This window comes from Ischnura elegans, chromosome 6, assembly GCF_921293095.1.
Source record: "Ischnura elegans chromosome 6, ioIscEleg1.1, whole genome shotgun sequence".
NCBI lineage: Eukaryota > Metazoa > Arthropoda > Insecta > Odonata > Coenagrionidae > Ischnura > Ischnura elegans.
Window position 1 is genome coordinate 116,182,713 of NC_060251.1, and position 12,767 is coordinate 116,195,479.

General features: G+C 37.0%; 1 protein-coding gene and 1 long non-coding RNA gene across 2 annotated transcripts in view; one reads left to right on the top strand and one right to left on the bottom strand.

The window, feature by feature from the left end:
- LOC124161453 overlaps positions 1-12,767 on the bottom strand; it is a 155,697-nt gene that overhangs the window by 63,015 nt on the left and 79,915 nt on the right. Inside the window, exons 16-17 of the mRNA XM_046537776.1 lie at positions 11,014-11,151; positions 9,761-9,918 (exon numbers count right to left, since the gene is read on the bottom strand). Of these exons, the coding sequence (XP_046393732.1) occupies positions 9,761-9,918; positions 11,014-11,151 (296 nt within the window). The remainder of the gene's footprint in view (positions 1-9,760; positions 9,919-11,013; positions 11,152-12,767) is intronic.
- On the top strand, positions 7,700-8,283 carry LOC124161562. The gene is made up of 2 exons (XR_006865374.1): positions 7,700-7,762; positions 7,875-8,283. It is a non-coding gene; the product is annotated as an uncharacterized LOC124161562 (long non-coding RNA).

Below are 12,767 nucleotides of genomic sequence, written 5' to 3' on the forward strand. Positions count from 1 at the left end.
GATGCAATTTTAAGTCAGAAGTGGCTTCGGGATGTTGATGCAAATATTGTAGCAGCAATTCTTTTGAAAATTCTTGCATTTTAGTTGTCTTTTTTGTATTAATTCATTCGGTAAACGTGTGGTTAAAGGAGAAACTAGGAATAAGCTGCCAAGTTTATAGGATCGAATATTGCTTCTTAGCTTGCCCTATGGTGTATTACACGTCGGCTTTCATCATTTCAAATTATCTTGTGCTATAGTTTAAAACAATAAAAATATCAGACATACAAATATTTACTATATTTACGAGCCTAGTAATTGGATTTCTCATGCAGAAATACCAAAAATTGGAAATGACTTGACCTAATAAGTTACATGGTATTTTATTATTTATTAATTTTAGGTGTGTGAGCTTCACATCGCACCTTGTGATATCAGAAAATAATCTGTGGCCTTGGACGAGAAGACGAGGAGAAAAATCTTGCTGAATTGAAGGTGCCCATGTTGGAGGAAGGTACCATTGCTTCACTGTTACCTATCGCCAAGAAGACAGACATTGTGGCAGAAGTGACATATTTGTGGATGTGGATTTGATTTGTGCAAGTTGATGCTGTGATAGTGGACGTTCATCGGTGAAAGTATTGAAGATAGTTTTTATGTATCGACCAGTCCTCTTTTCAATAATTTTTTATTCGAAAGAGAATAAGAGTAATTGTTTCGCTAAATTAGATGTGGGATAGAAGAGAAAATTGGAAATATTATTGTGGTTGACAATAGAAAATACATAATATATGTATTGTATTTCTGTGTGTTTTTTCTTTCCTGCCTCTTTAAAATTTCTTGTGGTGGTGACTTCATGCAAAGTAAGTATAAAATCGGAGGTGTGATCTAAGAGATACCATGTTTTATTTTACATGTGTTTATGCTGGTGATTTGGCAGGACTTTCATATTTTTAATAGGTTGATGCATTTACTGCAGTGACCTAGAGACTTTTACTCATCCCAAATAATTTTTCAAATACTTTAGCGCCTGATATGGGTAAGTTTTAGTAGCTGAGACTGAACTATACGTTAATTTTTGCTTGCATTTTGATGAATTCGATCATACTAATAGCAGATGTGTCAGCAATCCTGTTTCATCGGCAATTTTTATTTTAAAAAATTATTTCGTCAGGCTTTAGGTAAGCTTTTTAATGCTCGTGGGCTATGTGATGTCTTATTTAGTGTCAAAATTAATAAGAATTTACTCTTATTAACATCTCAAGGTTTCCAAGTAAGTATGAGCCACTTAACAATGCTGGATGCTGGGGATGCGTGAATTAGCCTTGAGAATCTCATTTTTCGCAGTTATTTAAGTGGCCGAATAAGTTTTGTAAGTTCTCAATAGGTAAATAATACTGTATCATGAATTCTGAATGAATCCCATCTTTCTGATCACAAAGCCTTAACACTTTGGGTGCTGGGTGGATATCACCATGTCTTTACCCCAGTGCTGGCTATTTTTTGCACTTTTCAAAGCGATGTTACAAAAAGAATTTTTAAGATATGCATGAGTGAATAGCATTAATTTTTAGATCATACTTTTATCTTTTGAACTAACATTGAAATATTTTGTGTATCATAATGCATAAAGAAACGGCAGAAGCAAAGAAAAAGCCGATATTTGTGTTTTCAAAAAGTTGAAAAATCATTGTTTTTCATAAATTTATTTATAAAATAATCACAACCCACTAATTTGAAATAATAATTACCGATATTTGAAATTATAATAGTAATCAACATTTAAAATGAAAATAATCAGTATTTGAACAATAACAAAAATCCAATTAAAATAGCTATATCGCAAAGTTCTTCCTTGTGTGGAAAAGCTGGAAGCATGGCTCTATGCAGAGACCAATCTTACATGTATTAAACTGATAGGAAGTACATTTTCTGGCAGCTTTCCCAGTCGTTTTTCGCCCTTTTTCGGAGCACACCTTACACCTCTTTTGAGCCTTCTTTTGTCCTGGTGGTACGGGAATTTTTTCAATTAAATGCTTTTCAGATATTCTAGTTATCTGGGCCCTGGCGTTTTCAAGGGGCGATTCGTCTTCCAATGTAACTAACTCCGAACAAATTTTTTGCATAAAATAGGTGACTGCAACGGACTTCCGGCTTAACTGATTGTACATGATTGTGGCATTTGTCAATGCCATAACTATTAGGTGGAATGCCAGCTTACGCCACCACTTCACTGACCGATGATCCAGGGCACCGTAACTCATTAGTTGATCACTTAGGTCCACACCAAATTTTTTCTTATTATAGTCTATTACTATCGCAGGTTTGGTTTTCTCCCTTCCTCTGCGATCTTTGAAAGTGATCATGTCACTTGTATGTCGAGTGGAGAGCAGAAACACATCACGTTTGTCTTTCCAACGCTGAACTAATATATTTTCATTCCGCGCGAAAACATGCTCTCCACGAGATAGGCGAGCATTTTTTATCGCCAGTGTAATCCCCGCCCTATTTTTCATAATAGCACCTCTAATCCCGTTTGAAGGCTTTCCAATTCACGGGCCAGGGCAATGCTTGTGTAAAATCGGTCTGTGTATAATGTGTGACCCTTATTAGCGAGCGAAGCCAAAAGTCTCTTGACTATAGCCAATCCAGAGTTTTCCTGGCCATGAAACACATCCACATTCCAAACAAAACCACTGCTTGCTTCTGAGAGCATGTAGAGTTTTATGCCATATTTGCTTGGCTTCTGAGGCATGTACAATTTGTAGCAAAACCTACCACGAAAGGGACAAATTCCTTCAGCTACAGTTATATCCTCTGCAGGTTGGTAGGATTTTTGAAATTTATTTCGAAAATGCTCGAGTAATGGACGCACTTTGAATAAGGGGTCGTGACCGTCTACGCCTTTTTCAATGAATAATTGGTTGTCCGCAAGATGGAAATTTCCTAAAATTGAGAGAAATCTATCTCTAGAAAAAACACCAGGACAGAAGCCACACGCCAAGACGGGATCAGTGCTCCAATGATCAGGGATACTAGGACGTTTGCTAAAGCTCATGTGCATTATAACGGCAAGAAACTTTTTTACGTCACCTTGAGTCACTCTTTTCCAGGATTGCAATCTGCTTTTTGCGGATAGAGAGTTCCCTCTCCTCAGTTTTGCAATTCTTTGCCTTGCATATAAGTTCGTATGTTCCTTGATACGATTTATCAAATCGATATCGAAAAAATGTTCAAAAAAATTCATCATATCACTTGAACTATTTAGCCCAGCATTTGATTTCACACCATAGTCACCAGTGAAGACAGCAATGTTGGGAACTGCGTCAATATCACTCCAAATATCTCCCGGGCCCGCTCCTCTGTTAGTTGACCGTCTTCCTCTTGGTGCACCTCTACGATTGCGCATCGTATTTTGAGCTTCTCCTCGCTTACTTAGTTGTTGTACCATTTCTGGTTCGTTCAAACCTTCTGAGTCTAAAATAAATATCATATATACAATGAAAAACAGTAATTGTACGAAGAAATATTGCGCAAAAAATACACAAAAGAAGTCAAAAAAAAGGTCATGTGGATTGCGTTACTACAATACGCAAGAAATGGAAATTACCTGTTGAACTATCTTTGCTGGGCATGTAATCAGCATCGCAATCTGAGTCATCAAAATCACTTTCACTGTCATCACTGTCAAAACAATTCAACGCATTGGCAATATCTTCGTCGGCGAGATTTCGCTCCATGATCACCGGCGAGAGAACACACGAATGACGAACGAGGTAGGGACTTGCGAACCTTCGGACACATTTTGTCTTGAAGGAAAAAAAAATATGACGAAATATGCAAATTTGTAGCATTAACTTCACCTATAAGAGCAAAAGCATGAATCCGAGTAATACCAGCGGCGTAACTTTGAGGCGGGAGCCGCTACAATGTAAACAAAATGCCCGTCGTAATATTACGCCGCCCGCAAATTCTGCAACACCTCGCGCGGCGTAATATTACGCCGTTAGCACTCAAAGTGTTAATAATATCTGTTAATATACCAGTTGCTACAAATTCCTCAACCAACACCCAGTGAGAAATGGGTGGTGGAATCCACGTGGAACCCACGTGGAGAACTATTGTGGATACCACGTGTTTTTGGTCGTGGAATCAACGTGGAACCCACGTGGAAATTTGGTGGAAAAATTAAAACAGCAGTTGGTGCTGTCCTAAAACCATTAAAACCTCAACCACTCTATATCTAAACCTTCTATATATGTGTCTACGATTTTTCATGTGCTCTCATGGCTGCCTTTCCACGAATTATATAAAAATAGAATGTGCGATACATTTTCACATAACTAGCGTGGTTTCAGGATGATAAATGACGCAATGTCACCAGAGAGTTAAGTTCCACAAATTAGAAATTCTGTTTAACATTTTATGATAATCACCACAAATCCACTTGAAATCAACGTGGATTCCACGTGGGTCCAACCACTCAATATCCACCACCACCAAATATCCACCACTCAACGTGGATTCCACGTGGGTTCCACGTGGATTCCACCACCCATTTCTCACTGGGCAGTGAAACTCGCCCTAAAAAAAGGTACTTTACAAAAGAAGCAAAGGATGAATTTTGTAATATTTTGCAAAAAACCAATTGGGAATTAGTGTATGGCACTAATTCTGTCAATGAAAAGTTTGACACTCTTCTCAATATTTTTCTCACTATTTTCAATGGCTGCTTTCCTCTACAAGCAACCAAATCAAGAAAGCTCCATAATAAATCTTGGGTAACCCTAGAGATTTCTCGTATATCAAAGGAATTAAAATTCCTTTGGTCAAGATTTAGAGATACTAATGATAATAGAATAAAACACCAGTATTCAAATTGTAAAAAGTTCTACTCCAAATTAATAACTGATACTAAAAGAAATTTCAACGTTAACTCCATTTCTTCTTCTGAAAACAAATCCAAATCAGCTTGGAAAATCATCAACAACTACTCTGGTAAATCACAGAGAAAAAATTTTATTGACTCAGTCCTTGTTGATGAGGAACTGGTGTCTAAACACAGTGATATAGCCAACCATCTTAATCACCATTTTCTTAGCTCCCTTGAAAATTCCTTGCCCACAAATCTTGCTCCCCAATCACCTAGAGGCCAAAACATAGTCACATCAGTAGCCAAAAACATTTATCTCTATCCAACCTGTGAAAAAGAAGTGGAACAAATTATAAACAAAATTAGCAAAAAATTTTCAGCTGGCTGGGATGAGGTGCCATGCTCACTCCTTAAGGGGAACTGCAGTAAATATATTTTAGCTCCCATTACCCACATTATCAATGCTTCTCTGTCTTCAGGTGTATTTCCCGAGAAATTGAAATTTTCAGTTGTCATGCCTCTATACAAAAATGGGGATCACGAGGTAATGGATAATTATCGCCCTATATCAAAAATCTCTGTATTCTCTAAAATATTTGAAACTATAATTGCTAACAGAATAATGGAATTTCTAATAAAAAATAGTATCTTATCTAAGTCCCAATTTGGCTTCTTAAAAGTGCATTCTGCTGAGCTTGCTTTTTACAAATTTCTTGATTCTGTACTTGATGGTCTAGACAAGCACGTTCACACACTCTGCATATCCTACGATCTTAAGAAAGCTTTTGACTCGGTTGACCATGTGATTCTTCTTCATAAACTTCACTGCTATGGGCTAAGAGGTATTGCAGCAGATTTAATACAATCTTTCCTGTCAAAGAGAATGCAATGTGTAACTATTTCTAGTAGTAATATGAAAAAATGGTCTTCCTCCTATCGGGAAGTTGTCAGAGGGGTTCCCCAAGGCTCCATCCTGGGACCACTGCTATTTTTGGTTTATATTAATGACCTACCTAACTCGTTAAATGGTGAAGTATTTATGTATGCAGATGATACCAATCATTTGATAAAGCAGGCAGGAAATGTTGTTCTACCAGCTCAGGAGGCTGTCTCAAATATGGAGAGATGGTGTTCCCTGAATAAGGTTGTAATAAATAAGACTAAATCATCCTATACGTTATTTCATCCATTTCAGAAAAAAATTGACCATAGTCCATACATTAAGTTTATGGACAGTAGTCTTAGACGTACCACAGATACTAAATTCCTAGGCTTGTATTTAAATGAAAGCCTCAGTTGGGACAGTCATATTGACTATCTTGCTTCTTCAATTGCCTCTGGTTGCTACTTGATCAGAAGAATGATAACATTAACAAATACTGACACAGCCATCACGCTATATTATGCTCACATATATAGTAGACTGAAATATGGCATTGTAGCATGGGGAAATTCCCCTAAATCCGAATGAATCTTCAAATTACAAAAGTGGGCCATACGAATTATTTGTAATGCAAGACGAAGAGACAGTTGTAGAGACCTATTTAAAAAACTGAAGATTATGCCTCTGTCTTGTATTTACATGTATGAGTCAATATTATTGGTAAAAAATTTTGGAGGTAAATTTAACTTGAAGACAAATGAAAATGTTCATAATCATGATACGAGAAAAAAATCTAATTATATAACTAGTACTCACAACCTTTCTCTGTTCAGCAAAGGGCCTGCATATATGGGATGCAAATTGTTTAACAATTTACCAGATGGAATAAAAAATGTGCAAAGACTAGAATGTTTTAAACATAAATTAAAAGAATATTTACTTGACAATTGTTTTTACAATGTAAAAGAATACTTGTATAAAGACATGTAATATTGCTGTATTTTGTTTAAATTTCTTTATATATGTACTGTCACTTTATTGACGGGGCCTATATATGTCACTACATATCAACGGGACCAATAAAATATTTCTTTCTTTCTTTCTTTCTTTCTAAATACCATGATATAGTATTATTTACCTGTTGAGAACTTACAATTCATAATGATTCGTATTAAGGTTCTCGCTACGGTCGGAAGCTAACGATTGTGTTGCGTTCGATACATTTTTCGATCGTGCGAGTTACGATATATATCTAATTTTCGACCTAATCGCTTGAGATTAGCCTGAGTGCTGTGTTCCTGCGCGCTTCGTATCCTATCGTACGTGCTTCGTAGCGGACATTCACATGCTGCGTACGCGCTTCGTCGACAGGCCGCGAATGGAAAGTATCCATTGACGAAAAGCGACGGAGCGGCACAGTATCCCCGTAGTCAATGGGTACTATATACATACGAATTAGATACGGAGGGTTCTGTGCCGTCTGGGGAAGTATGTACTCTTCCTCGCTGTAATTATTTGGATGTAATTTTAAGTTAGTGGCGTCGGGATGTTGATGCATAACTTCAGTACTGAAAATGGTGATTCAAAATTTTATAGCAGCGATTCATTAGAAAATTCTTGCATTTTAGTTGTCTTTTTTGCATTTATTCATTCGGTAAACGTGTGGCTAAAGGAGAAAATAGGAATAAGCTGCCAAGTTTATAGAATCGAAAATTGTTTCTTAGCCCAATGGTTTGTTATACGTCGGCTTTCATCATTTCAAATTATCTTATGGTATAGTTTGAAAAAAATATTCAGGTTTACAACTATTTACTATATTAACGAGCCTAGTAATTTGATTTCTCATGCAGAAATACCAAAAATTGGAAATGATGTTGTTGGAATGTATTTTAGGTTGGCAATAACCTCAGTGGATAATTTTGTATAAGTAGGGTTGGTAGCACTACTATTCTAGTGTGTGTTTTGTTTTACAATGTTTATCAGTGTGTGTTTTCTAATAAAGGAAGTACACTAGTGAGTTGTTCTCTGTAAGTGTGTTGTGACTATTGCCCTACCTTTATACAATAACTGTGACAAATATCAATAATACGACAGATGTGGCCTAGTAAGTTACATTGTATGTATTTTATTATTTATTAGTTTCAGGTGTGCGAGCTTCACATCACACCTTGTGATATCAAAAATTAATCTGTGGTCTTGGACGAGAAGACGGGAGAAAATTCTTGTTGAATTGAAGGTGCCCAGATTGGAGGAAGGTGCCATTGCTTCGCAGTAACCTGTCGTCAAGAAGAAAGACATCGTGGCAGAAGTGACATATAGATCTAAAGTGGGTGTGGATTTGTTTTGTGCAAGTGGATGCTGTGATAGTGAACGTTCATCGGAGAAGGTATTGAAGATAGTTATTGTGTATTGGCCGGTCCTCATGTAAATAATTTTCTTTTCGAAAGAGAATATGAGTAATTGTTTTGCCAAATTAGATGTGGGTTAGAAGAGAAAATTGGAAATATTATTGTGATTGACTATAGAAAATAATAATATCGGTAATGTATTTCTGTTGTTTTTTTTCTTTCCTGCCTCATAAAAGGGCCATGGTAGGTAGTTATCGATTGTGCTGCGATCGATATATTTTTCGATTGTGCCAGTTACGATATATCTAATTTTCGACCTAATCGATATGAGATTAGCCTAAGTGCTGTGTTCCTGCGCGCTTCGTATCCTTTCGAACGCGTTTCATAGCGGACATTCACATGCTACGTACGCGCTTCGTCGACAGGCCGGGAATGAATATTATCCATTACCGAAAAGTGACGGAGCGGCCTAGTATCCCTGTAGTCAATGGGTACTACCAACATACGAATTAGATACGAATTAGATAGTTCTGTGCCGTCTGGGTAGAAAAGACATTGAGGCAGCTTTAGGCTGGTTATAGAAAAAATTAGCAAAAAATTATCCATACAGAGCATTTAGCTTGAGATTCCAGTTCCCAGTGAGAAATGGGTGGTGGAATCCACGTGGAACCCACGTGGAGAATTAACGTGGATACCACGTGTTTTTGGTCGTGGAATCAACGTGGAATCCACGTGGAAATTTGGTGGAAAAATTAAAACAGCAGTTGGTGCTGTCCTAAAACCATTAAAACCTCAACCACTCTATATCTAAACCTTCTATATATGTGTCTACGATTTTTCATGTGCTCTCATGGCTGCCTTTCCACGAATTATATAAAAATAGAATGTGCGATACATTTTCACATAACTAGCGTGGTTTCAGGATGATAAATGACGCAATGTCACCAGAGAGTTAAGTTCCACAAATTAGAAATTCTGTTTAACATTTTATGATAATCACCACAAATCCACTTGAAATCAACGTGGATTCCACGTGGGTCCAACCACTCAATATCCACCACCACCAAATATCCACCACTCAACGTGGATTCCACGTGGGTTCCACGTGGATTCCACCACCCATTTCTCACTGGGTTAATGGTTCCGTTCATTCTAACCGTGAAAGAAGATATCTCAGAGTGAAATATAAGGTGGATGTACTTTGGAATTGAGTAGTCAGCCCTAGAAAAGCCTGATGCAGCCAAGAAATAGCTAAACTCAAATTCAATACCTTGAGGGCAGTAGTTTGCTGTTAGAGTTCTGCTAAAGAATGACAGATGACATTCAGTTCATGCCAATTTTTGTATAAGCTATGAAGCTCATTACTGAAGTTGAAAAGCTAATTTTTTCGTTTATCCTAATTTATATTAATTGGTAATTTTTTCCATTAACTGCTGTAAAGATGGCATTCAGTACATGTCTGTTTTTTTATATAAGCCCCAAAGTCATTTAGATAAGTTTTTTAAAATATCTTTTGGTTATTATTAGTTTTTTCTAATAACTCTGAACAGCAATAATTAATAGTGAATAGAATGCTCACTACCATAAGCCCTTTTCCATGTTCGTAAAAATACCTAAAAATTCATCAAGGAAAGAGAAAATAATCCTCAATTATCTAGCTTGCATCTATTTACTTACCCAATGCACTCCAATTTCATGTAATCCAGCTTCACCCTCTTTTCCCCGAGGTAGTCAATATCTATGCGTAGTGACAGCTCCACAGGGGGCAAAGGAACGCTTATTTTCCTTTTTGTATTGGTGCCACCAGGTCCAGAGATTGTGAATTCACCCGCAAACTATAAAACAAGAAAAGCAATGAGCTCGTTCCCTAATTTTTCATCATTATCAATTGTGGTTTTATTAAAAAAATGAAGACCCATACTCTTCCTTTTTTCTATCCTTCACTTACTTCTCTAGCTATTCCTGGAAAATAATCAATGACCTTTACCCTTTTACAGTTCAGTTTATGAAGTCACAACCTGATGCCAAGCGGGTCACAGCTTCTCACTTACTCTTCCACCTAGTGCATTGGCCTCATGCCATTCGCTGCTTATCTATTCTTTCCTAAAATCTTCCCCTTGCCTTACAGAAGAAATTTAGCTTATGGTAAGCTGTATACCCCTTTTTATTTATAAATTCTTTAAATTAATTGTGATTTCCACTGTGTAAATTACACATCAGTTATTCTTCTTTCACTTATACCAATGAACAAAGCAGTGAACTTTTACAGTTAAGAACATGGCAGAGGGGTGAAAATGAGATGCCCCTGAAATATAACAACAATGCAACCCACAATACATATTTTCATATTTCCTCTGAAAATACCCTGATTAATTCATATTTTTCTAGTCAACTACATAAAATTCATGGAAGAAAATTTATTGGATAACTCAAGTATAGGTAGAAGTTACTGGATAGACCATTTTTGGCATGCCAATTCTTACTTATTTTCATATTTCTTTAGATTCCTGGACTAGACTCATCAAATAAATTCTCTATCTCTGAGGCTTATCTCAACAACTTTTTGCTTTAAACTCTTGGGAATCCACATAAAAAATTTTAAAATTGATCATATAATAAAGTAAATATGCCTAGATAATTCATTAAATATCTTACTATGACAAATTGTGTCAGCAGTGGTTTCTGAGACAGAAAAATGGCTGGGATTTCCATCATACATAATAATTGTGTGTAATGGTAATTTTTCTGCCATCGATGGAGTAATTACTGGAGCTATTGCTCGAAAGGAATGGAAAAAAAAGATTAAGTTTTTTAAGCTAAATCTAATTTCCCTGATACCTCCACAACTTCCACAACACATTTAAAGTGTCTTGACATTCCCCTGACTGGTATGGGCCATGACTATGATGCACGAGAAGAGTTTTCCTTACCCTTAGGTGTTTGTAGGCAAGGATGTTTGTCCATAGGGAGATGAGCCTTTGATCAAACTCCATACTGTCCACTCCAGTGAACGGTATGCGGGTGAGGCCATGGATCCAACAGTTTTCAATCCGCACACCACGACTTCCCTGAAAAATGAAATGCATGTCATTATAATGTTGTAATTCCCATCAGTACTTGCTGGGGTAGTTGACAGCTATTCCTTATGACTCTGCAAGGCGTCTGGAGGCAAGGTTGTTAGATCTTGCCAGAACTTGATGTAATACTTCACATTTTGACATAATACAGTGGAATCCTATTTTAACGTTTTTCATGGGAGGGGGGAGGGGGGAATTTTAAAACACTAAATGAGGACCTGCCATTTTTTTCAAGTTCTAGAGACTGTATTGATGAGAAAGGATATCAATGAATAAAAAAATTAAATTTTTAGTCACTCCATTTGCAGGTGAAAAAAGCAGCAAAAATATTTCATAAATTAAATACAGTAGAACCTCACTTATGAAACTTTCAGTGGAGAACAAAAAAAAAGTTACATAAGTGAGGAAGTTTCATATGTGAGGTTTTTTCAGTATTTAGCATGTAATCCTTTTCAATAGGGCTGGTTTGTTTCCAGGATGTAATTACTCATTTGGAGGCAAGAAATTTGAGCCTAATAATCTTATTTACTCACAAGCAACACCACAGATGATGTGTTACTTTAATAGAAACATAACTTTGCATTCCTGAACAACATTACCCACGGTTAAACCTCTTGGTTGAATTGCTAGCAATTCAGGCACTAAGCCATAAGGCTATCATGCTGGAGAAATTTCAGAATGGTGATACTAAATGTTCACAGAGAAGCCAATTTTCGAAAAAAGTTGGCTCTTTAACAGCAGTTTTCAGGAAATTCATTTTACCACCTATAGATAGGCCCAAGATCGGAGATTGAAGAAATGAGATACCTGAGGAAAGTCATCCAAATTAACCCCATAATTAGGGAGCAGAATTTCACTAATGCATCACGAAGGCTTCACACCCTGTGGGCCCATGTTCAAGTCCTGGCAGTGGCGGAAACTTTTCAGAGATGGCTGTATTCCTGCTTGAGAGTAGTGTGGGTGGAACTTCCAGTGCAACACACTGTCTGACAGATGGGACGTTAAGCTCTGGTTAAGCCTATCGTTACAACCTAGCTAATTCCAACACAGGGTTTCCATCCTCCCTCCCTTACCTCATGGCAAAAATGACCGCAGCTGTCGGTTACCTCCCTAGATAATACTGAGCACATGGCACCCGACAGTGGCGTAAGATGGGGAGGGATGAGGGGATAGATCCCCCCCCCAAAGCCTCAGAGAAATGAAAAAAAATATTTAAAATAATTGTCTAGTTTTGATACACAGCAACTGTATCTGCTTAAAGTTAAATTTTAAGTGCCAAAATGATGTAAAATATATTTACAGGTACAGGCGGTCCTCGACTTTCGTACATTCAAAATTGACACCTTTTACTAGACTTCCGTACGCTAAATTCGGACTTTCGGACGTTGGTCTGTATATTTTTATTAATTCCCGTGATGTTAACTGCGCATCCCAACATTCAATTGTTTCAAAATGCGAACAATACCATTGTATACAATGAAGGGAATTGTTGGTAGTTGACTCTAATCTAAGTGATTTATTTGGGAGAGAGACTGCCTGCTATAGCCTCCTTCATCAAGAGAAGAAGAAAGCCTTCATTGGAGAGATTTTTCAAAAAAGTTGACAAG